The sequence below is a fragment of the Macrotis lagotis genome, chromosome 1 (genome assembly GCF_037893015.1).
Source record: "Macrotis lagotis isolate mMagLag1 chromosome 1, bilby.v1.9.chrom.fasta, whole genome shotgun sequence".
In the NCBI taxonomy this organism is placed as follows: Eukaryota; Metazoa; Chordata; class Mammalia; order Peramelemorphia; family Peramelidae; genus Macrotis; species Macrotis lagotis.
Genome location: NC_133658.1, coordinates 542,617,877 through 542,644,467, shown reverse-complemented (window position 1 = coordinate 542,644,467; position 26,591 = coordinate 542,617,877). Strand labels below are relative to the sequence as shown.

Genomic DNA, 26,591 nt, shown 5'->3' with positions numbered 1-26,591 from the left:
GTACTAAATTGTTGTGACAGTGATGTTGATTTATTTGATTGAGTTTGCAGAGTTTTAGATGCTATTTTTCCACGTAAAGAGAGGGAATGTCTGTGTTAACAAGAAACTAGATTAAAGAAGGAAAAGACAGAAAACTCACTAGTTAGAAACTTTATTTGCATATGTATATACATAGAGGACCATAAGATTATAAATCTAGAGCTGGGAAGTTCCCTAGTGAAATCCATCTAGACCAAGGGTTGGCTAGCCAACTCCTGGGTCCCCATTAGCCCAAGACCTTCTTTTATATAGCAGTGAGCTAATACAATAAGGTTTTTTTTAATTTTTAAATAAAGTTTAAATTTTTTATTTAAAATAAAAAACATTTTAAATGTATTTTTTAAAAAAGTGTAAAATTTAAAAGTATATTTAAACTATATTTTTAAAAGTACTTCAAAGGTAAGAAAATATATTTAGAAATAGAAAAGTCATTCTTAGTTCTCAGAGATGGGTTGGATTTGGTCTTCCAGCTGTAGGACCCTCCAAATCCTGATTTAGATCACCCCCCCCCATTTTACAATATGCAAATGGAGACCCAGACAACAGTGGTGACTTTCCCAAGGTCACAGAGGCAATAAGTGACAGAGCTGAGATTTTAACTCAACTCCTCTGCCCTTAAGTCCTGAATTCTTTCCACTACTCCTTATTGCCTCCCCCCCTTCTCTACTACATATATAGGCATAATTCATATACAGCTGCAACAACTAAGATAACTTTGACTTAGAATATTTTAATATAATTAATCTTCAACGTAAAATGACAAAATCTTACTGGAACCATTTCATTATGTCTTTATGACATTATTCCATTAGAATGAACTGCTTCTTGTAACACTGTACTGATTAACTAGTGATTGACATTGTCTCTCTGCCATCAAAGGATTGGCCCAGATAAGTCTGCAGAGGTTCAGCACAAGAAAAAGGGTCACTAGGTCACAGCAATTCATGAGGGGCTGTGATTTGCATTAGTAAAAGTCAAGCCCACTCCAAGGAAATGAGTGTTGAATTGAACAATACAAAAGTCTCTCAAACTATAAGGAGATGACAATCTGCAGTGGTAATAGGAGTCTTTTTTATTTACAATTTCTCTCTCCCCCCACCATAGAAAGAAATCCAGTATAGGTTCTGCATTTGTAGCCATTCTAAAGATAGACCAAAATTGAAAGTGTTGTGAGAGAAGAGTTCCCAACATCAAAGAAATCACGTGTGGGTCTAGAAGAGTTCCTAACATCAATAAATCATATGTGGGTCTGGAAAAAAACAAACAAAAAAAACTCAACCCACCATGATATACACAGTGTCACAGGGTGGGGCTGGTCTTAAAAGAACTGGGTTGAACCTAGTTTTGGTTTTTTTTTTAAACACATATTAGTCATAAGACCAGCATGGCAAGCTACTTAATCTTTTAGCATACCAGATAACTCTTTAAGACCATAAGGTTCAAAAGAACTGCAGCTTCTCATTGGCAGAAGGAATTTATGCTTAATTCCCAAAACCCTTGAAATCTTAAATGGAGGCTTGGAGAGGGAGGGAAGGGGAAGAAGGGAGGAGAGGAAAGGAATAGGGAGAAAGAGAGCATGCCCTTCCTCATCTCTTCTGACCTTGCCACATCTCCCTGAGACTGTGGAACGGAGAGAGATGGTTGACTCTTAAGTTCTGCACTAAGGAGAATGATAACTAAAATCCCAGACACCATCTAAAGAAATAGTCTGAATACCTGTTGTGTGTCACAGGCACCATTGGTCTTTCTGGTCTTCTTGGGGGCAATGCGCCAGGTCTGCTGAGGGAATTCGTCTTGGGTGGTCGAGGTTTCTTTGGAGGGATAGCAGGAACAGAAGGCTTCTGTAAATCCAGTTTTTGCTCTCTCTCTGGTCTTTCTTTAAATCATTTTTAAAAATTCACAAAGAAAATATCTCCATTAGGAAATGTATGTTTTAAGCACTTAACAGTATTTTTTTCCCTTACATGAGAACTAGGCAAATAAATGATTGCTTATGTTCAAAGAGCTAAGGTAAGGAATTGGATAAGCATAATTTCCTTTTTTTTGGTCTTCCCTAGGCCCAGTCTTTAACACCAGAGCAGCGGTTCCTGACCTTTTCTGTGCCATGGATTCCTTTGGTCAATTTGGTAAGGCCTATGAATTCTTCTCAGAATATAAATCAGGATTACAAAAGAAACTAATCATATTGAAATGATTATTAAAAATATCTCTTTTTTAAAGGATCTTTTTTAAAGTTCAGAAACTCTGTACCAGAGAGAAATTTTCTCTATTATTAATCTCATTTTAACAAATTTCATAGCAAGGTCAATGAATAAAAGTATATCTTTCATAATAATAAAGGCAGTCTATAATCATATTACATGCTTATATGATATAAAAATGATTAGCTAGAATTTATATAGCACCTACTAAGAGCTAGACACATTGCCAAGCTCTTAACATTTCAAGTGATTCTAACAATAATCTAGGAGGCAGAAATCATTATTATCCCCATTTTACAGGTAAGAAAACTGAGGCAAACAGAGGTAAGATAACTAGTCAGTTTTGTGAGGTGAGATTTGAAGTCAAGTCTTCCTGATTTAGGACCATTTCAGCTATTTGGCAGGTGATTTGGGCATTTTACCATCTGTTTTGTTAATGCTATCAAGTTCTTTCCTTAATATTGGATGACAAACTAGCCTAGATCTGTGTAGGATTATTCGTTGTACAGAATTCATTGTAATAAGAGAGCAAAGTCATTGTGCCCTGAATCAGCTACTTTGGATAGATAACTTTTTATTTTTCCAAGACAGAGCATTCAAAACGGTGACCTACAAAGATTAGTTACTGAATAAATATTTACTGATTTTTTTCAACACAGGTTTTTGTCTCTGCCATTTTTTCAAATTACTTTTTATGGGAATAAACGTGAACAATTTAATGATAATTTTATCCTTTGGTAAAACCTTTGGAAGGTAGATAATATTTAATATTAAAATAATATTTAATTTAAATAGCATTTAATATATAAAAAGCTAACATTAAGGCATTAAAAGTTGATGTTTCACAAGAGTGATAATTCTGGCTGTCTAATATTATATCATATATATATTAATGTAATATCAAATATTATGATAAATTATATTTCAATATAGATTTATAATTATACAATTAAATATAGAATAATATAGCATTATACAATTGTGTATAAATGTCTACTTTTAAAGCTGAAATCCCCTTGAATTCATCTCTTAGAACCTAAGCTTCTTCAGCTGCAAAACAGTGATATAAGCAGCTATTGTACCTTCTCATGGGGTTATGGTGAGAAACAAATGAGGCTAAGGATATGTGTGGGAGCCCTTTGAAAAGCAAAACTATTATTTGTTACAAAGATTTTGTTTTTTCTTTTCTTTTTTTCATTGTAAAGAGGTGTGAAGAAAGAAAACAAGTGTTTATTCATTGAAAAAATAAAATATAATTAAGAAAAAAATGCTATACAAAGTTGTCCTTGAGTAGATATAGCAAAAATGGTACTTGAACATGCGATTTTTGTCTCAATAGTATTAGTATCTAACCAGCTGAACTTTCAAAATCCATTCAAAGGATCACCCATTCAACATTTACTAAACCAGCAATATATGAAAAAAAATGAGCTAAGCAGTATGGAGAGATACCAACTAGTGTAAAATAGGGTTCCCTGCCTTCAAGAACCTTATAATCTAGAAATAATTAACGTTCTACCAGAGAGCTTGAGAAGTTCATGCTTAAAGATTAATTACAGAATTTTCTTCTATTTACCAAGACATGATTCCTAAAAAAAAAGTTGTTAGTCATAAATACTTATTAAGAAACAACTGTGTGATAATTCTAGGGATTTATGAAATAAAGAAAAAGACCATCCTTGATGTCATAGAGTTCACATTCTTATTAGAGGCATCAACACATTACCAAGGAAAAGCAAAATCACCAAATATCTCTGAACAAATCAGTGATGAATTTTTCCCTTCCTCCACCACTCTGAAAAAGGCCAATAGAGAATTAATTCCATACCTTTTTCTTCTGTTCTGTTTGGAAGAGTTTCTGGTCTTTCAGGAGGTATCTTTTTAATTTCATGCTTTCGTTCTGTTGTTCCTATTGTAAAAACAATATATTAGTACTGATGCTACTTACTAAACAAGCCAGTATTTTAAGTCATTTGTAGTAAATTATGGCCCGAACGTTCATGAAATGTATTATTTTCAATTATCTAGAGAATCTGAACTGTTTAAAAATTACTTTGTGGCCAGTTTTCATCTAAAGAATTTAGTGTGCCCTTGATTTATAGAACTAATAGAACTACAAATAATTTCTGATATTTAACCCTCAAGATCTCCCCTTTTAATATATTTTCAATTTAGAATCAAATAATAGAGCAGTGATGCTATAATCCCAAAGTTGTTGGAAAATAATGGAATAGTTTGATACCATGCTACATTGCTAAACAGAAAATTCATAAGGCCTTAAATTCCATTTTTAAGAAAGAAAATATAGAGAGACTATAAGGGAATTCTCCCTTAAGTCATTCTGCCTTGAATGATTAGTTCTCAAGCATTAAGTTTTGAAAGTATAGCAATAGGTACATTCTACTTTTAACTAAGAAGACTGTGATTGTTTCTTACAAATAAAAGGAAACACCAGTGACTGCATTCTTTGAGTGAAAGTTGCTCACTTAGTTATGTACTCCCTCTGTTGAGCCAGTTATCCAAAGAGGAATAAAACATCAGAAGGTCAATGGACTCCAGAGGGATTTTGGGGGGAGGGGAGAGAAGGAGAAAGGTCTTGGAATTTAGAGCTAAAAGGCATATTAGAGGGCATCCAGTCCAACCACCTTGTTTCATAGAACTAGAAACAAAAGCCAAGAAAGGGAAAGGGATTTGGCCAAAGTCACATAGATTGTTAGTAACATAGTGCAGTTTTTAATTTGGATACTGAGGCTCCAAATTCAATACTCTTAATTTTACATCAAATTACAAATTAAAACTTTTTTTTCATTTAGCACTTTTCATCTAAATGACCTTGGCAAGAATACTAAATTAGGAGTCTGAAGACATGTCTCATATCTACTATTTAGTAGTCATGTTAACTTAATAGGCAAGTCACCCCTTTAAGATTCAGTTTCCTCATCTGTAAAATGTGGATAATGATGCCTATGAATAATAAAATATAGCTATCTTATTTCTAAAGAAGACAATCATAACAGTAGGAGTCCCTCTCAATTATCCAACCCTAAAAATCTGCCTGGTACCACAAAATTTAGTTTTTCTAATAACTTTGGTCATGAATAAAAATAAATAACTCAGGAACGATCTTGAGGGAAGAAGATATTAAGGATACTAAAGGAAGATCACAAAGGGAAGCTAAGCCTAAACTCAAAATTTAAGAATATTCTGGTCTTCCCTTTGCTGCACAGATAATTGTCTCCACATATATTCATATTCATATTCTCATTCATTCTCTCTCTTTCTCTCCCTCTCCTTTCCTCCACCTATCCTCCTCTTTCTCTCCTTTTTCCCATCTCCCCTCATCCCTGCCATGACTCTGATTGCTTTTAGAAAAAAAAATCAAATGGACTAGCATAATTTTAACCCAATAAACTATTTACAATACAATAGCCACTAGGTGGCAAAGTTAAACTGTTCCATGCCAAGAAGGATGGCAATAAAATAGATCTAATTAGCACCACATTTCAGGTTTTAATCTTTTTTAATTATCAGCTGTGACCAAGGAAATGGGAAAGAGGCTTGGATTAAGTCAGAAAGTCTTCCGGTATCATGCCATATTGTGGCACTTGTCCTCTAAAGAATGGCTTTAAATTGCCTCTTAATATATAACAAACAGAATAATCAGTGAGTGACTGAAAGGTAAATTGAAAATGCTGGGGAAAACAAACTCTCTCTTGCAAATATCAGTCTTGAGCTTTATTGGTAGTAAGCATAATTTGATGATTTATTCAAAAATAATGTATTTCTTATGTGGTTTTGGGTTTGTTTTATAAAGATAATTTTATTGGGTCAAATATACAGCACCATTTCTATGCTTGAGAATTTATTGTGTATCAAAATAATAGCATCTTTAACCGATCACACTGAGATGACATTCCAGCTCCTAGTACTGGTTTTTCTGAGTCCTCTACAATCCTAATCTACAAAGACTAAACAATACTGACACATTAGGGTCTAGTCTAAGCAACACATAAATTGGAGTCTTTTCAAGATGACCAATCAGGACACTAAGTCACTACTGCTAGAAAAAATTTTTGGAGGGAATGAAGATACAAAAGAGGAGCACAAAGGAACCTCAGAAGTAAATAAAAAAGAGATTTTAAATTCATTTGTTTTTCAACAAGGAGGGAGGAAGAATGATATAGCATCTGGGATCAAGAACATGGGTTTGGGAGGGGAAAAAAGATGAATTTGAATAAAGAAGATGGATTTGAGTTTATCTTCTGACACATATTGGGAAAAATCACAATCTCATTGCTTTGGGTAATAATCCTAGACTGCAATTTACAAAAGAGATGATCTCTATTGAGAAAGGGAATTTTCTCAATGAATTTGCCTCGACCAATGAAATCACAGGTTTGCACAAAACAAAACCTGTGTTCCCCCCAGACACACAATGAGCCTTTCCACAACATATGGGCAGAATTATTAACTAAACCAATTCACATTGTATGAAAAAAATGGGAATTCCTTTTGCTAGATAGAAGACAAGGGAAAATAGAGAATCAGAATTGAAAGGGAACTTGAAGATCACGTAGTTTAAAACTCTTACTTTACAGTTAGTGAAGGAAAATGATTTATCCCATGTCACTTACTTTTCCTGGCAGTGTGATACATAAGGAATGAATGTTTGGATTTTTTGATCCTAAGACACTTGGGCTCAAATGCTACCTCTTATTTCTTCACTGAACAATCACTGGCAAATCATTCCATCTCCCTGGGCTTATTTCTTTTTTTGATAATAACTGTAATTCTTATTTTATTAAAATTTGTTGAGGAGATCACGTGAAAATATAAATAAATCACTTGGCAAACATTAGAAGGAATCATAAATTTCACCCACAGTATTATTTCTAGTATGGTAACTTTTATCCTCTCTCATGGGGAATTATTGATGGACATTTTGTTCCAGAAGTTAAACAAACAGCAACCAGAAATAAGTGTTAATTTTTTTTTTTACTGCTATTTGAATCAGTAGCCTTTCTTAAATTATAATTGCTCAGATTGACAAATCCATTTTAAATCATGACTGTTTTCAAGGCTATCTGGGGAGAGCAAGGCAACCAGTTGCGGGCAAATGGATAGAATGCTGGGCTTGGAGGCAATCAATCAATAAACATCTATTAAATGCCTATTATATGTCTGACACTATTCTCTAAGTGGTAGAATTGGAAATATTTGAATTCAAATCCAGCTAAAGATACTTATTAGCTGTGTCATTCTGGGCAAGTTGTTTAACCTGCTTGCCTCAGTTTCTTCAAATGTAAAATGGAGAAAAATAACAATACCTAACTTATTGTGAGGATTAAATGACTTAATATTTGTAAAATTGCCTGGCACATTAGGCAGGTTCCTCATAAATGTCTATTCCAATATATTCTCATAAAAAGAAAACAGAAAAATAATTTGATAACAAAATTGAAAGGCACATTACCTGCCCCTTGTTTGATGACAGGAGCTGATGGAGGTGGTGGTTTCTTAGGTCTCTGAAAAATTAATCAAAAACACAAAACATGAGACTGTTGGCAAACCCATTTACTCCTTTCAGAACTACAGGCATTGTTTCCTTATTACAGTTTGGACAATACCAAAGAGCCACAAAAAAATTGAGCAATCCACTCTCTAGGGATGTGAGTCTTTGGCATCTCACACAAGTGCTAAAATAAATTCAGCCTGCAAAACAAAACTCCAATTGACAAATGCAATACCGTTTCTCTATTTCTAAATGTGTAGCAGTCTTCTGGAAAAGCCAGAAGGCTCAGCAAAAATGGCATGAAACCAACATGCACAAAGCACCCACCACCAAAATAGAATTTGCAATTAAGATTTAATCAGGTGAATAAGAGAACCATTTGAAAAGATCCATAGGTACCGTAGGAGCTGAAATCTTCTAACTGTGGGTCTTCTCCAAAGGAAATGCTGGTGAGGGTGGGTATGGGTACGGGATCAGTGTCAAATTTCTATCCCTATGTTTCTTGTCACTCTATAGCTGTTATTCCATTTGGGAGGCTCATCCACCCAGGAGCTCTACCCCCTGCCACTCTTGATAAGACAAAATGGATTTTTCCACATCAGCTGTTATTTGTTTTTCTTTCATCTATTATTATTTTTTTGGCAGACACAAAGGAAAGTAGTCATGCAGTCAGTAATAACCTTTGTTGAACTACTTCCAAAGAAAAAGCATTCGCAGAGGGGGAGATGGTCAGGTTGGCAAACAGCAAACAATTCAGTGAACAGACAATTAAGAATGGGCACCACTGTATAATTACAATACTCAAGCAAAGGAGAAAAGATGGACAACTCTGGAACAAGAAAACTCTCAAAGACAAAATTCATTAATGATGGAAGAAAAGCATTCTCTTATGCATCTCAAGTCCCTTTTGGGAATATCACTACTTTTCTCAGTAGCCTAGCAAGGTCTAGTAGTTTAGGACTGAGCTGTAGGACTTAGAAAGCTAAACGGGATCTTTGAGTTCCTCTTGCTCAAATACCTTATCTGAGAGATGAGGAAAATGGGGTCCAGAGGAGATAAGGGACTTTGAGGCCCCACAGATAATAAATGAATAGCTGAGCTGGATTTAAACCAAGTCCTTCCAGTGAACCAAAGCTACCCTTGCTTGGTTCCATGCTAATCCAAGCTTCTTATGTCACAATTGTCAACCATGATTAATTATGCTCTCTTCAGCTGGTCTATATCATATACTACTTGGCATAAAGACGATAGATAACCTAGGCTATGAAAAAGTTGAAATGGATAAATTCCACCCAGATGGCAGATCTGAGATGGAAATATCTAGAGCAGGGTTGCCAAATTCAAATAGAATCAGGAGCTCCTATTGTATACATCACAATTTCTGAAGAACATGGGTGGACTTAGCAATTGAAAAGCTTACATAGGAGAATCCCCCAAGAGTAAAAAGGATAAAAATTTGCATTCTTAATTCCTTGAAGAGTCCTTCTAACGATCCCCATTGCTTCGAAAGTCTTTTTTAAAAAATGTTTTGTGAGGCAATGAGGTTAAGTGATTTGCCCAAGGTCATACAGCTATTAAGTATCAAGGTACTGAGGTCAAATTTAAACTCAGGTTCTCCTGACTTCATGACTGGTACTCCATTCACAGCACCAGCAAGCTGCCCCAACTTTAAAGGTCTTTTACTAGAATGTCTGATGTAACTTCCCTCTCTGCCTCTTCCTCTGCACACCTTACATGAGGAGTTGCATCTTTTGACTGCACAAGCCATTAAGTGACATTTCAGGTCATGTATAATTAAGAGCCTCCATCTTGGCTTGGAGCCCCCTCCCTCAAATGCAGACCTGCATAGTTCTTCACCTAGAGCAATATAAATAGACGTACTTGTTGTCCATGTTGACAAACTCTGCCCAGAATTCAGTGAGGACTCTTCCTCATTTTGGAGAGATACACACTATGTTCTACTTTTTTCCTTAATTTATTTTGTTAAATATTTTCCAATTACCTTTGAGCTTGGTTCAGGCTTTACTTAGGAATGTTGTAGGTTGTATTTCAGTCTTGTGTTTAATACCTCTGATTTAGAAATAAAACTTTAAGGCATCTGGGTTTATTTAGACTAGAGAAAAGGATACTGAGGGGCAGCTTAAGAAGTCTTCAATTTGAAGATCTGCTACAGTTACAATCATAATCATCCATTCCCATCTTACAAAGTGCAGATCAAGAGAATATAACGTGAATGGTTTAAAATAGAAATAAGGAAGAACTTTCTGATATTGAGTAATGCTTTTTTCACTAGTTTGTTAGGAAAGACTCATTTCAGCAAACATTTATTAAGCATGTGCCAAAAAACTGAACAAGACTTTGGCCAAATAAAGAAGAGACATGATCCCTACTTCTTTAGAGCTTTGAGGTTGTAGAATACATACACCTTGGGAGACTTGCAAAATAAGGATGTTGGGTCTCTGTTCTGCCTAAGGGCCAAGTACTCACTTGGTAAGTGCTTACTATGTTCTAGACACTGATTTCTCCAATTTTTCTCCCAGCTCCATAACTGTCAATTCATGTTCCTTTCTGTTATTAACCATTCAGCTATCAATCTGCAAAATCACTGTAAGATTTTAAAGTTCAAACACTGATGGGTACATAAAGTAGATACTTAAAAGATATCTATTATTCACTCATTAGATTGAGTTTTCTGAGTACTTAAGACCTGTAGGGAGGGGTCTATGCTAGGTATGAAGATGAATGTAAAAGGGAATGCCCCTATTCTTATGGAACCTCTTGATACAGGGAATGAATGATTTCCCTTCAAAAATGAAATCACTGGGAAGAAAGAAAGGAAAGGAAGAAAGAAAAGAAAAGAAAGGAAGGAAGGAAGGAGGGAAGGAAGAAAGAAACAAAGGAAGAGAGAAAGAGAAAGGAAGAGAAAGAAAGGAAGAGAAAGAGAGAGAAGAAAAGTGAGAAAGAGAAAGAATGAGAGAAAGAAAGAAAAAGAGAGAGAGAAAGGAGAGAGAATGAAAAAGCAGAACAAGAGGAAAGAAGGGAGGAAATAAAGAAAAAAGAAATTGTGAACTAATCCAACTATTCTGAAGAGCAATATGGAACTATGCCCAAAGAACAATAAAACTGTTCATACCCTTTGATCCAGCAATTCCAATTCTAAGCCTATAGCTAGGAGAATTCTTTAAAAATGGGGAAAGTCCTACATGTTCAAAAAATATTTATAGTAGCTCTAGTTGAGTAGCAAAGAATTGGGGGGATGCCCATCAATAGGGGAATGGTTGAATAGGTTATGGTATATGAATGTTATGGAATATTATTGTTCTATAAGAAACGAATGGTTGGACTCAAGAGAAACAAGGAATGAATTACAGGATCTGATGCTGCGCAAAGGGAGCAGAACCAAGAGAACATTATAACTTTGTGAGCTGATTAATCTTGATGGATGCAGCTCCTCTCAGCAGTTCAGAGAGCTAGGACAACTGTGAGAGATCTTTAGAGGAAAAACAAAACCAAAAAAACAAAACAAAAAACCCACTGAGTCTAAATGAACACAATGTTCACTTTTTTTTTTAGGTTTTTGCAAGGCAAATGGGGTTAAGTGGCTTGCCCAAGGCCACACAGCTAGGTAATTATTAAGTGTCTGAGACCGGATTTGAACCCAGGTACTCCTGACTCCAGGGCTAGTGTGTTATCCACTACGCCACCTAGCCGCCCCCACAATGTTCACTTTTTAAAAAATTTCTCTTATGTTTTTCCTTCCTATCCCAAGGTTTTCTTTATTTCCCCCTTATTTTTAATTCCTCATATACAAAAATTTAATATGTAAACATATTAAACACAAATGCACAAGTACAAGATTCCCTAAATTGTTCATCTCTGACAATGGGGGGGGGGGGGAGGAGGGTGGAAAAAATTGTGTAACTTATAAATATGTAAATGGATGCATGCTGAAAAACTTTCTTAACATGTAATTGGAAAAAATATAATAAAATGTCAATCTAAAAAATAGAAAAAAAGGGGGCGTAGAGGGAAGGAACAAAGGAAGGAACAAAGGAAGGAAAAATGATAGAAAGAAAAGTGAGGTGACTGTCCACTCAATTCTTCATCATTCCAAGTGACACTGAAGAACTGGCATTCAAAAGAAATGATGATATAGCTATGTCTTCACAATGTCACATTCCTCTGCCTATAAACTATCTCAATTTGATCAACTTTTCCTCTTCATTTATCCTTTTCAACAAGAAAATGAGAAATTAACTGGATGCATTTTCTAGAAGTGACTAAGCAAGATAATGAACTCCCAGCTGGGTCTGAAGTCAGGAAATTCAAATTCAAGTTCAAGATATTTACTAACTGTGTGACCTTAGGCAAGTCAAATAATCTATTTGCTTCAGTCTCCATAATTGTGAAGTGGGGATAAAAACACATTTCTCTCCCAGGGTTGTTGTGGAGAGCAAATGAGATTAATATTTGTAAAGAGGAGTTAGCATAGTGCCTGCCCTATACTGGACACTGTATAAATGATTTTTTTTCCCCTTCTCCCCTTGCCTTATTCCCTTCTCCCTTTTCACTTACTTCTCCTGTAATACTTCCTCCTTTTGCTGTTCTTCTTGTCTCTCTATCCTTCTCGTCTGCAGGTATTGGGTGAAAAGAGCACTAAATTTGGAATCAAGATTCCTCAATTGTAAAAACGGCAGAAAATACTACCTCCACTGGTTTTACCTTATGGGGTTGTTCTGAAAATAAAGTTAGAGTACAAGATCATGGATATGGACCCAGGAGGAAAACTTTTGAGGTCATGCAGCTGAACCCCCTTCATTTTACTGATGAGGAAAGAGAGGCCCCCAACTGAGCTGGCCAAGGTCAAAGCATAAGAATTGTGACAGAATCCCAAGTCCACCATTGCTTCATGGGCTTCCCTCATTGTGTTTTGTTTGTAAAGCATTCTATAGAAGAATGTAAAAGAATTCAATCGTAGCAGGTCCTAGAGAATTCTTTACAGTCAGCTTCTCTTATTACCTCTATAAATTAAAATGAGCATGTATATGTGTGTTGTCTATGTCAAAAACTGGTGTTGAAACTCTGCCTGATAAACCTGTCTTTAAGAGAATTGAGGAAGTGATTTGGCCGAAGGAAAAAAATAATGCCACTTTCTCAGCAGCCAGCTGCATCTAAGGTCAGGTCTAGCCTCGCCCTAACAATCGTCACCCCTTCAATGTTCAATGTCCTTTTTGTGTCTGGTTCATCACTTACTGTTTCTGCCCTTTACAAGAGTCTCATCTTGATTAGAGCATGAATCCTAGCATAAAATGACAAAGACTTAAATTAAAACCCATCACGAGTCTTTACCATTTCTTTGCCAAGGGGAGCCCTCATTGCCGGGTCATATTTGGCATAAATAGAAACAGCACAAAATGTGACAGGTCAAGGCACAGAGCCACACTAGAGGATGAGGAATGTTAGAGATGAAAGTCAGAAGGTGTGTGTGTGTGTGTGTGTGTGTGTGTGTGTGCATGTAGAGAGAATGTAATAAAGCTGATGGCTTCCAGATTGCTATATGAGCAAAATGTGATCTTTCTTTGGAGCCCAAGCTGTTGCAGAGGAAGACCATGGTGAAGCAGCTGGACTTAAGTCCTGAAAAGGCAGGATTAAGGCTGTGGGTGAACTGTCTGTATTGCCTCCATGCCCGATTAACTTTTGGCCAGGTGCCTGGTTTGCTTATTTGAATGCCTTGCAGTTTTGTTTTCTTTTGTTTTCTTCTGGAGTCACACTTCATTTTCTTTAGCTTATTAAAATTTAACTGTGTCTACCTTCTTCAATATGCCTTTCAAACAGAAAATTTTGATTATGGGTATTTTGCTTTCTTTTCATTAAAATTATTTAAAAATCAAGCTGTCTACACATGGTGTTTCCTGATTCTCCTTAATTCCAGCGTATTCCCCTCCTGAGATCATCTCCAATTTATCATTTATATGAATGTGTGTTTGTGTGTGTATGTGTATGTGTGTGTGTGTGTGTGTGTGTGCCTATCTCTCTCTCTCTATCTAGTTTGTCTATAGTTATTTACAGGCTGTTTCCCCTCCTTAGACTATGAGTTTCTTAAGATCAGGGACAGTTGGTTTTATTTTAGGGCTTGGTTTTTTGGTCTTTCTTTGTACCCCAAAGTGCTCAAGCACTTTGTTTAATAAAGGTTTGTTGACTTGACTTTCTGCCTTGACTCATCTTTAGAACAAAGTCATTGAGACTTCACTAGGCATGAATCCAAGTAGTAACACAAAATTTATATACAAATCCTGCCTTGCTGAATAAGAAAGTAATTAGGGCAGTAAGGACAAAAGACATTGAACAGAAAAATCTGTGGTAAAATACTGCAGCAAGAATCTCCTATAAATCTTCACATTCCTCAAAATAAATCAAAAACTAATAGAGCTTCCTGGAATAAGTTGATTTTTTTTCCCTGAAATCCCAAAATGTAACCTGATAGAGGAGTTGGGTAAGTTACAATAGCTTATGCCAATAATGACCCTCTTAAAGAGTTACAGTTATAGATTATAACCTGGTTTCTGAAGGTTTTGTGACATTTTTTAATCTTGGGCAAATTTTAAAAATCATATGCTCTTGGAAACAGATAGTACTCTCTCTCTCCAGTTAGTCAGCTTTCCCCTACTGCCAACTTTGATAATATGTAAAAAGAATACTGTACTATTTTCAGCCCAGCTGCCTTCTGCAGGTGCTATTTGTAGACAGACAAAAAATGTATAATGTTAAAGCTGAAAAAGGTCCTGGAGTTCACAGAATTCAGTCTTCTAATTTTACAGGTGAGGAAACTAAGGCTTTCATAAAGGAAAAAGAAATAGTATGGAGCAGAGAATAGAATTCTGTATCTATAGTCAGAGCACCTTTGCCACTTGCTATCTATGTGATTTTGGGGCAAATTTCTCCCTCCCTTGTGAACCACCTGAAAGATGGGGTCTTTGCTGTCTTTTGTCATTCATTTATTTATTCATTATTGAAACATTTATTAAGAGTACACTGTGGGGGCAGCTAGGTGGCGCAGTGGATAAAGCACTGGCCCTGGAGTCAGGAGTACCTGAGCTCAAATCCGGTCTCAGAAACTTAATAATTACCTAGCTCTGTGGCCTTGGGCAAGCCACTTAACCCCATTTGCCTTGCAAAAACCTTAAAAAAAAAAAAGACTACACAGTAGGGGCAGCTAAGTGGTACAGTGCATAGAGCACCGGCCCTGGAGTCAGGGGGACCTGTGTTCAAATCCAACCTCAGATGCTTACCCAACTCCTCTATCAGGTTACATTTTGGGATTTCAGGAAAAAAATCAACTTATTCCAGGAAGCTCTATTAGTTTTTGATTTATTTTGAGGAATGTGAAGATTTATAGGAGATTCTTGCTGCAGTATTTTACCACAGATTTCTCTGTTCAATGTCTTTTGTCCTTACTGCCCTAATTACTTTCTTATTCAGCAAGGCAGGATTTGTATATAAATTTTGTGTTACTACTTGGATTCATGCCTAGTGAAGTCTCAATGACTTTGTTCTAAAGAGCATCTGATGTGTGATCTTGGGCAAGTCACTTAATCCCATTGCCTTGCAAAAACCAAAAAAAGAGCATACTGTATGCAAAGATCTGTGCTAGACCCAAGAAGAAATGTAAGGAAATGGAGAAGCAAGGTCTCTCCTTATGGAGTTTCCACAATCAGGCACAGGAACAAGACACAAATGAGGATATATCCAAAGTCTCAGTGTGCTTTTAAGCTTTAATCGATCTATCAGTCAATTAATCAATCAATCAACAATCATTTAATAATTTAAAACCACACCAAGATTTCTGGAACAAGAGTCTGGAGAGTATAACATATACTATTATATAATATATAAATGTATAAATTTATGCATAAAATGCATAAATAATGTATAATTGCATTATAGGGTTGTCAAAGTATCATCTGAGGTCCAACATGGAAGGTCATTGTTGTTGCATAGGTGAAGTCAAGGAAGACTTCATGGGGGAGCTAGCATTTGAACAGAAAGATGGGATAGAAATTAAAAAGGAAAAAAGAAGGGAAAAGAAGTCACTGCAGACACAGAAAAGAGGAAAAACAAAGGCATACTCAGCAAAAGAACAAGAATGGGGACAGTCTCTCCCATCTTCTAAGCAAGAGCAGTCTGTCTCTCCCTTCTGTAAACTGTTTGCACAACATAGTCTGGAGACGTAGAGATAATAAAAAAGACAAAGGAAAGGAATGAAAGTGAGGTTCTAATCAACAATAATAAGTTGCAGTTGCTTAGCTTCTTACAATTTACTGTAACTCTGTGAGGTAAACAGTATTATTTATTATTATTATTTTTAAATAGATGAGGAAACTAAAGCTTATAGGACTAAAGTGACTTACCCAAGGTCACAAACCCAATAAATAGTGAAACTGACACTTGAACCTAGGTCCTTTGGCTCCAAATTCAGTATTTTTTTTCACCATTTCATTTTATATTAAGCAAACCTTAGTTCTCCTTAAAAAAACAAAAACATAATGCTTTCCTTTTAAAAAAATATTTTGTCACTTCCTACTAGTCTAAGTGACTCTCTGATCCAAAGAGCACTCCTCTATAATAAAGCATAATTAAACAAAATGAATCAACACCCCACTGACCATGTCTAACAAAGTATGCCTCATTCTTCCCAATGGCTCATATCCTCTCTGCTAAAAGGAGGAAGTTTTGTTCACACCATTACTGCTCTGAAATCACTCCATTTATCAAAAGTCTGCTTTCTTTCAAGGTTACTTATTCTCTTTTATTAAAATGCTGTGGTCCTTTAGTAAATGATTCTTCTGGCTTTGCTTATTTTGTTTTGTTAGCTTGTACAAACCTTACCAAGTGCCTCTAAATTCTTATTTGTCATTTCTCATAGTGTACTCATATATAACAGAATTTGTCCGACTTTTCTCAAATGGAGGTGTACTCAGTTTGCTATCATAAAAAGTTCCATTGTTAAATATGCTAGTATATATGGGATCTTCGACTTCCTTTGTGTATATACTTAGCTATGGCATTGATTAGTTTTCTAGTATAATTTCAAATTGTTTTCCAGGGGGACTAGGTCCTTTCTCAATTTCACCAATAATGAATTGGTGGAGTATTTATTATATATTTATTTATTCAATAAAATTTTAAGTGCTTGTCTTTGTGTGGGCAACACATCCTACTAGGGTGTTGGGAGCAATATAGGGTTAAGTAAAATCAAGCCCTGACCTTGAGAACCTTACAAATCTAGTACAGGATGGCTAATATTGTGGAAGTCCTAGTGTGGGATATAAGAAAAAAAAGAATATGGTTGTTGCTGACTTCAAGAGACCAGCAGTCTAATAGGACAGATAAAACATATATACATAAAAACATGGATAGAACAATGTGACAGAATAAAACTTGGGATTATAGTAGATTGCTATGTCAAAGTAACACAACATCAAGGCAGCCAAGAATGTTAACTTTATGCTAAAATGCATTGAGGGTCACAAAGCTCCTCTAGGGAGGTGGTTGTCTACTCTATGTCTAACTTGATCAGACAAGATCTAGAATATTGAGATCTGAGTCTCATTTTAGAAAGAGTCTAGGGAAAGTAGGAAGTGTTCTTAGGAGGACAATCAAAGTGTTCTTAGGAGGACAATCGAGATGGTGGAAGGTCTTGAGATTAGTTCTAGGAGATTTCCTGAAGGAAATGGGGATGTTTAGTCTGGGAGGTACAGGATTGCTACCCAGCAAGTATTTGAAGGGATATAACTTGGAGAGGCATTAGACTTGTTTCACTTGGTCCCAGAAAGAAAACTAGGGGCAATGGGTAGAGGTTGCCAGGAGGCAAATTTAAGCTTGATAGAAGCAGAAAAAAACTGAAATGATCAAATTATAATAACATTATTATTACTACTAATAAAGCCTAGCATTTATAGATTTGCAAAGTGCTTTGCAAATACTATCTCATCTTATCTTAACAACACAATCCTGGGAGGTTAGGAGCTATCTCCATTTTATAGATAGGGAAACTGAGGGAGACACATATTACTACTCAGGAGACCATAGTTCTCTTCAAACAAAGGCAGGATGACAGACCACATATTGGGCATTTTTAAAAGGAGATTCTCAGTTCATTTTATGGGTTGGCCTCTGGGATCGCTTCCAAGTCTTAACAAAGAGATAAGACTTTAACAAAGGCATTAATTCAGGATTTGACCACAACTTAAGCCCATTCACCAGCTAATATTTAATGTTTATCTACCCATGGGATCAATATAAAATAAACACAAACTACATTATCTTCTAGATGAGTTATTTTTTAAAATAATGCCTCTTATAGACAAGAAACACATTTACTTTAGGAGGAATGAGAAGAACTAAACATTTTAATCTTACAAGCTAGTTGGGAAATTCAGTCATTATCAAACTGTTACAGCTTAAAATCTTTCAGTTTGAAGGACACATGACCAGAATCACTTGCTCTCTTCTTATCTGAGCCTTTTTTTTCTGCTCAGTTTCTTCAATCTATCCTTCTGAGCCAGGCTTTTCTGTCTCTTTTGGAAATTATTTTCTCAAAAAAGCCTAAATTTTTTCCCCTGGATTTCTATTCTGAGAAAGAATGATTCTGGGGAATAGTTTTCTTCTGGTCTCATAAGAACTCAAAATCTTTACAAAAAAAATCTCAAATTTACCTTGCTCTACCATAATTAGTATAGTTTATGAAAAATCTTTTGCCTCTGGAATTCCACATTAATGTCAGGACCTAAGATAGGTCCTCATAGAATCTTGCTTGTAACATAAATTGCTAACAGAATCTAAAATGTACAACAAGAGATAAGCCATTGCTCTCACATCATTGATCATTTAGGCACAGACCCAAAGACATCCACCAGGCTACAGAAAACCTGTAGACCACTTTCTTGGAAATACATCCAGGACTTCCATATGTTGATGAGTAAATGCTTGAATTCATCATGCCCTTGCATAAAATCATCAGAATTCACCAAAGAATTTTTAAGCAGTTTTAACTGAGCTCAAGAAATGTTTCATTGAATAAATGTTGCTTCCCTTGTCACCCCCTAAATCTTAAAAATTTCTCCTGCTTCCCCAGTGAGTGATTTAAACCACAGCCATTGGCAAGACAAGATGACATCTGTCTCAAACTGGTGGCAGACTGTTTCATATTCCCTCATCCACACAGTGACTATGTGTTAATGATTCTGATTATCATTACAACATCAACTTTTGGCAAATTACAGCATGGTCTCTAGTCACTCAATCTTAAAATTTCCTATAAAATAAGGATGTGACAATAATGAGATTTTGATAACAAATATAAGGCTCGTTGGCTTTATAAACTAAGGGGGAAAATTATATGCAATAAACTGAGTGCTTGCCAAAATGAAGTGTCATCCTGGAAGTATTTTTAAAATCTCTGACAGTCATTATATCTTTTCTCAAACCAATCAATTGATCATTCACTCATTCATTTATGCCAGAGCCATTTATGAAGCAACTGGCACATGCAAAACACTGTCCAAGATAGGCCCCAGAGGACAAAAAGTAAAGATAATTAAGATATGGTCGCTGCCCTCTAGTATTTCCCATCTAATTTGCATAATTTAAATTATGCAAATTCAACATTGCACATGCAAGCTAAGCTAAAAGTATGTGAAAACAGGTGGTGACTGTTGATATTCAGGGTTAGCACACTCTTCTATAGCCTTGAAGTATATGCAAGAACCAAATAAATAAATAAGACAAGATACTGAGAGCTAAAAGAGTTTTTAAGAGATCAGATATTCTAAATTTTTCATTTAACAGATGGTTCAATACCTCCCTTCATGTTCCAGCTAACATTTCACCTTTTTAAAGAAGCCTTCCTTAAGTCCTTAAGTCCTAATTAATTTTAGCACCTTTTCTCTGATACTATCTCCCATTTTTCCTATTTATATCTTTGTTAAGTATACTTGCTGGGGAAGGTAGATGTATAGTAGAATGCTGGCCCTGGAGTTATTAGAACATGAGTTCAAAAGTGTCCTCAGATTCTTCCTAGCTGTGTGATCCTGAGCAAGTCACTTAACCCTATTTGTTTTAGTTTCCTCATCCATAAAATGAACTGGGTAAGGAAATGGCAAACTTCTCCAGTAATTTTGCCAAGAAAAAGCCAGTAAGTCAGATATAATTGAATCAACTCAACAATAATATATATACATACATATGTATATATATATATATATATATATATACATACTTGTTTGCATGACTACTAGTCTTCCTAACTCCAAAGTTTATTTGCTATCTACTGTACTACATTACTGATCATTATTTTTATTGTTATATAAAATTTAACAGGTTTAATATGATTTAGCAAGAGTATAATATCAGTTTGGTTTTAATATCTTGAAAATCAGTATTGAGTGATCAGGAGCTAGCGACGAAGGATATTAGTGCATGTGTATGTATGCTGCCTGCATGTTTATAGTCAGACAAGCATGTATATTCATTCATTTATTCTGTAAACAACTACTTTTAAAGCACCTACTACAGGAATAAAAAGATACAACTCTATTAAGAGCATATAAACATATATGAATATGCATAAAGGTATTTTTGGAATATAGGTATACATATTATATGTATATATGTACATATAGGTATATTATTTTTAAGAAAATCTATTTTACAGATACATTTCATATTTTAAATTTTTATATAGTTTCATATCTATAGATTTTTATCACTGCTCCCTCAACTATTCAACCTGTAAAAGTACCCAAGAAAAGACTCAAAGGCTAGCTGGCTTTATACCTTTATACACAAAGAAAATGGCCAGTTGCCTACATGATATAATTTGAGGGTATTTAAAAATTTTCCATATCAGCTAGTCTCTAGGGCCTGAAATTTTATCATCAGAAAGTTACTCTTTCAGATAATGACAAGAATTTCCTATTCAAATGCAAATTATCCATGGAAAGAGTTACACTTTAAAGCTTGTGACTTGCTATTAATACCACACAATTCTTTTTCAGTATGAGAAATTGCTGAGAACCAAACAGGGACAGGGAGAAATATAAGAGAGGAGGCAATTGGCAGTAGAAGGGCTATTCCTTATGAAGTTACTGTACTTAATAGAAGGGAGATATCATAAGGATACTGGTCTATTGAGGGACAGAAGAGGGTCATAAATGGGAAGTGGCAAGAGACAGATAGCAAACATCCCCATCCTTCAAATTCTTACTTCAGGCCAAGTCCCTCTTAGGAGAAGGATATGGTCTCAAAACCCTACTGGGAAGAACATCTGTGCATCTCTAAGAAGCAAAGTTCTCTGCAAGCTAAATCCTGTCATCACCAAATTGTTGCCTTTGTTCCTTCCATTGTTTAACTCTCTAAACTGATTTTAATTCATTTCCTCCACTGTGCTCATTAAAGAAGGCAGAGTTGAACACTGCTTAGTGGAAGATGTCCTTTTCTGGCTAATGATGTACTCTGGCTTGTTTTCTAAATTTATTACCCTCCTCAAACAAGGGTGGGATGTGGAAGGTGGATTTGACATTATGGTGATATTGTTCTATTTGGTCCCACAGAGGCAAGATTCAAATCTCACTGCTGACACAGGACTATAGGCAAGTCTTCTTCAGAAGCAGCTTAGTGGTGTAGTGAATGGAGAACTAGACTTAGGGTTAGGAAGACCTGAGTTCAAATTTGCCTTCAGACCCTAGTTGGTTGACTTGATCAAAAACTTAACCTCTTTTTCCCTCAACTACAAAAAAAAAAATGGGAATAACATTGATACTTATCACCCATTTGTCCCAGGAACAAATGAGACAATATTTGTAAATGTTTTAAATTAATAAATTTTCTTCCTATTTCTCTGTGCCTCAATTCTCTCATCTGTAATAATAAGAAGAAGAATGAGTATTTATGAACTACATAAAGCCTTGAAAAGCACTTTTCAAACATGATCTCATTTGATCCTCTCAACTATCCAGAAAATAGAGGTTTTATTATTCCTACTTTACAGATGGGAAAACCAAGGTTTGGAGAGGTTATGACTTACTCAGAGCCATACAGTTATTTAGGGTTTGAAGCAGTATTTGAATTCAGGTCTCTTCTAGGTTTCAAATTCAGCACTCGACCCTTTAATCTACCTAACTGCTCCAGTAATAGTACCCTAACTCACTAGGGTATTTTATATAGGTAAATGAGGGTACTCTATGTAAAGTGCTTTGCAAGCTCTGAGGTGCTGCCTAAATATCAGCTATTGAAGGATGTGCTCTAAGAAGGAGAACTAAGGACCTTTACTCTCCAAGATAAAAATTTTGACTTCCAAGATAAAAATTCTGACTACCAAGGAAAAGATGCAAACTATATAAACAATAATGAACCCAAAGAAAAGATGAAAGTGAGATCAAAGTCAGCTGCCCTTTTTGTTGAGAGGCTTATTTAAATAACCATATCCAAGAATATTTGATATGATTGTATATTTATAAACTATATCTTATTGCTTACACATTTCAGGAAGGTGATGAAGGGATAAAATTTAAAATTCAAAACTTTAAAAAAATGTTTAAATTGGTTTTGCTGTAAATAGGGGGGAATATAAAATATTAAAAATAACCATATATAAGTGCTACAGATAAATAAATTTTTACCTGCAGAAGAGAGGTTAGATGATGAACCAAGTTTCTCCATTTATTGCTTATTGCATAAAAATAATGCAAGTGTAATTTCCATTTGGGGGCTATTCCTTAAGGAGAAGAAACATTGGCATTAACTAGGACTCATTTCGATCCTCTGAGTTAGAGGCCTTCTCTGTTGTAATCTGAATCTATGTGATAAAATTTCAAGCTTTTTTTCCCCCATTTTCTTTGTAACTTTTGCAAAGGCTTTACCTCACTTCATACTAAAAAAATGGTAATTTCTTCCAAGATTGTTCCCATCAAAAATATTAGCATCTGAACAAATAAATAATTAGTATTCTAGTAATCTCTTCCTACTTTTCCAGTTTTTTGACACTTTACTCCATTCTATGTATTTTACAACCCAATGGCACTGGCCACTTGTTATTTATTTCCTTACTTTAGACGGTTTTTCCTCCTGGCCCAGAATTCTCTCCCTCCTCCTCCCCACCTCTGGCTTCCTCAGCTCCCCCTTCAAGGTTCAGCTAAAATCCCACCCTTTACAAGAAGCTTTTCTCAATTCCCCTTAATGCTAGTGCCTTTCCCCTGAGATAATTTTGAACATATCCTGTATGAATCTTATTTGTACATAGCATTTACATATTGTCTTCTCTGAGATTATGAGCTCCTTGAAGGCAGGGATTGTCTTTTACCTCTTAAGAAAGGGTTTAAGAAATGTTATTGAGTTGACTAGGCAGACTATATCCTTTGAAATAAATGGTATAGCATCCTTGGACTAATTATGAAAACTTGTCTATTATAGCTTCTTCCTAGATAATAACCATCTACATATGGGATGCCGAGGTTCCTGAGTGTCTACCAAGGTTGGGTAGATGTTGGAACAATCAAAAGTAGAATAGTAAGTCAACCAGCTCCAAAAAAAAAAAGGAACACAATAAGAAATTACATCAGAAGCATCATTTTCTTTTCTGTGTAAATTAGATTAATCTAGCCTCAAAATTGCATTGCTGTTGAAGACAATGCCCTACTTATCTTACACAGATTAAGGACCAGGAACTCTTCAAGTCTGAAGGAAAATGTCCTTCACAAGTCTGAAGGAAAATGTCCTTCACCTGGAAGGACCAAGAGGGACCTGGCAGTTTTCACATTCCCTGTTCTCACTATAAATTCATCCAGATCCAATATGCTTTACTAAACCATGCTGAACTATAATGGATTGTATATTAGTTTTCCTCTCATCTTTTGGTTGCAGGGAGGTAATAATAACAATAATAACAATTAATAATGATGATGATGATGATGATGTTGTTTGTCCCTCATTCTCAAAGAAGACTATGACATCAGGGTGATGCCATGACAAGCATGTGAAATGGATTTGAATGAGGTGTGTTGTGTTAAGTCACCAGCCTCACTTTCTCCTCCAGAGTCAACTGGGTCCAGTGGCCAGATATAAATCAGGACAACTGAAGATGGTCCTGGACGAGAGGCAATCAGGGTTAAGTGACTTGCCCAAGGTCATATAGCTACTAAGAGTCAAATGTCTGAGGCTGAGTTCGAACTCCTAACTCCAAGGCCAGTGCTCTATCCACAACCCTACATTTAGACAAGCCTTACAAAATATTTGGGAATGATTAGAAAAGTCTGATCAACTCTCCAACTCTTACAATTAGTCTACTGAAACTAGAATTGTCTGGTACACAGTAAATACTTAATAAATGCCTGTTAATTGATTGGTTAACCTTCAGTTTTGGGGCACCAGGACATTGTAACAGTATACAAGATCATTTATTGTGTTAGCCAGCACAGATAATAGTCAGATGCTGGAGATAGCTTCATATATGCATACTCACTACAAAGGTTTGGGGTTTTTTAAGACCTAAACTGATATTTAATTTTTTTCCCTTTTTGATGTAAAGATAATTTTCAACATTGATTTTTTTTGTAAGAGTTTGAGTTTTACATTTTAATCTCTCCTTCCCTTCCCCTCCCCAAGATGGCAAGTATCCTGATACAGGTCATACAGGTATAATCAGGTTAAACATATTTCCATATTTGATATGTTATGAAGGAAGAATAAGAATAAAAGAGAAAAAAATCACGAGAAAGAAAAACATCATTTAAAAAAGTGAAAATACTATGTTTTGATCTGCATTTGACTCCAAGGTTCTTTCTCTGGATATTGATAGTATTTTCAATCACAAGTCTTTAGGAACTGTCTTTGATCACTATATTGCTTAGAAGAGCTGAGTCTATCATAGTTGATCATCACATAATGTTGTTCTTATTGATTCGCTACAAATGGTATGAAAAATCACTATAACTAGTTTTGATGGGTGACAAGTTCCCCACCCTGCATCTACAACTCACTGCAAGGATGACCAATACTGAAGGTCAGCTTGGAACAGAAACAGATCCTCCATGCTGAGCAAATACAGATGAAAGATCAGGCAGGGCAAGAAGAAGAAGAAATGACCTTGGATTCATAACTGTACAATTATTGTAATTATACCACCATGACCTCACATCTTTAGAAATGGCAATTTTAACTTTTCAAATCTATTCTTTCATTTCATGATGAAAGTAACTGCAGAAAAGATATCTACCCAGTGTTCAACCTATCCAAGAAAGGACAGCTCAATGGAATCAAAACATCTTTCAGTACAAAAATCTAATAGGAAAAGATGAAAACAAAAAAGGGGCCCACAAAGAAAAGACTGAATAGATTACATATGAACCCTGTGAAAGAACAGCAAGACACAGAATGGTCTTCAGAGACAATCTGTCCACATGGGCACCAACCAGTACAAAGGACAAAGACCTATTATTAGGGAGCTTGCCAAGTGGGAATCCTAGAGAAGAAGAGAAATCCCAAATAGTGAGAGCCTATAAGCAAAAACAAAAACAAAAGGAATACTTACATTCCCCTCCTTTTCAAAGTCCGGTGGAAGAAGCTTCACAAAATTATCTGGAAACACTCCTCGTCTCCCGTTCAGTTCTCCTTCCCACCAGCCTACATCAATGCAATCCTAAAGTAAATAAAGGCAGGAAGTGCAAATTAGGACACATACTGAATATATTTATTTATTTATTCATTTTCTCTCTCTCTCTCTCTCTCTCTCTCTCACACTAAGACTTTTGGAATATACAACGAACATAGAAGGAACCAAATTTCTATGAAAGGGATATTAGGTATTCTAAATGGATCCTGATGACAGTTGGTCAATCAACAATCATTTATTAAGAGTCTCCTAAGGGGCAGCTAGGAAATGCAGAAGACAGAGAACCAGCCCTGCAGTCAGGAGGACCTGAGTTCAAATCCAGTCTCAGACACTTAATAATTACCTAGCTGTGTAACCTTGGGCAAGTCACAACCCATTGTAAAAAAAAAAATGAGTCTACTAAGTACAAGGTGCTGGAAATATAATGAAAAAAAAGCCAAAAATAAAAAAGTGTCTTCTCTCAAGGATCTCCCATACATCACAAGGATCAAATGCAAAAAACCACATACTAGATATAAGATAATCTTAAGGGGACAACACTAAAATTAAGGGAAAGGCTTGTCATAGAAGGTGGGATTTTATCTGACACTTGAAGGAAGCCAGAGGAAACCACATAGCAGAGATGAGGAGAAAAAAAATGCCAGACAGGGAAAATGCCCCAGATCAGAATGTAGACTATTCTTTCCTTGGAATAGAGAGGTCAGTGCCACTGATTTGCAGAGAATATAGAGGAAAGGCAGAAGAAGAAGACTGGAAGGTCAATTTAGGCTCAAAATGTCTTTAAAAAATCAGGACTACCCAAGAATGGAATGGAAGTTCTGAAGATAATGAGTTCTTAGTTCCATCATAGTTTTATAGCAAAGGCATCAAATACATATCCCACAATATTCTAGAGGGCAACTTGAACCAAATGAAAATGTAATTGGGAAATATTTAAGAAAATAAAATTACAATAAAGTACAGATAATGATACAATTAAAACTAAGTCAATATGCAGCCTGCAGGGAATCTTTATGCATGGGTTATTATTTGGCTTCTAATCCAATTCCTGTCATTTTAGAGAGGAGAAAACTGAGCCCAGAGAGAAGTTCGGGAACTTTCCCCCAATGGAATAAGTAGAAAGATTCAAACTCAAGTCCCTTGACTTCAGATCCAGCATGTTCCTATTATGTTC

The 26,591-nt window shown here is 35.6% G+C and overlaps 1 protein-coding gene across 9 annotated transcripts in view; it reads right to left on the bottom strand.

Moving 5' to 3' along the window:
• Positions 1 to 26,591, bottom strand: part of SH3KBP1 (SH3 domain containing kinase binding protein 1) — a 451,877-nt gene that overhangs the window by 63,082 nt on the left and 362,204 nt on the right. For all 9 annotated transcript variants that reach the window (XM_074214287.1, XM_074214288.1, XM_074214289.1 and 6 more), the window contains 4 exons: positions 25,337 to 25,444; positions 7,714 to 7,765; positions 4,069 to 4,149; positions 1,756 to 1,915 (listed from right to left, as the gene is read on the bottom strand). In XM_074214287.1, coding sequence (XP_074070388.1) covers positions 1,756 to 1,915; positions 4,069 to 4,149; positions 7,714 to 7,765; positions 25,337 to 25,444 — 401 coding nt within the window. The remainder of the gene's footprint in view (positions 1 to 1,755; positions 1,916 to 4,068; positions 4,150 to 7,713; positions 7,766 to 25,336; positions 25,445 to 26,591) is intronic.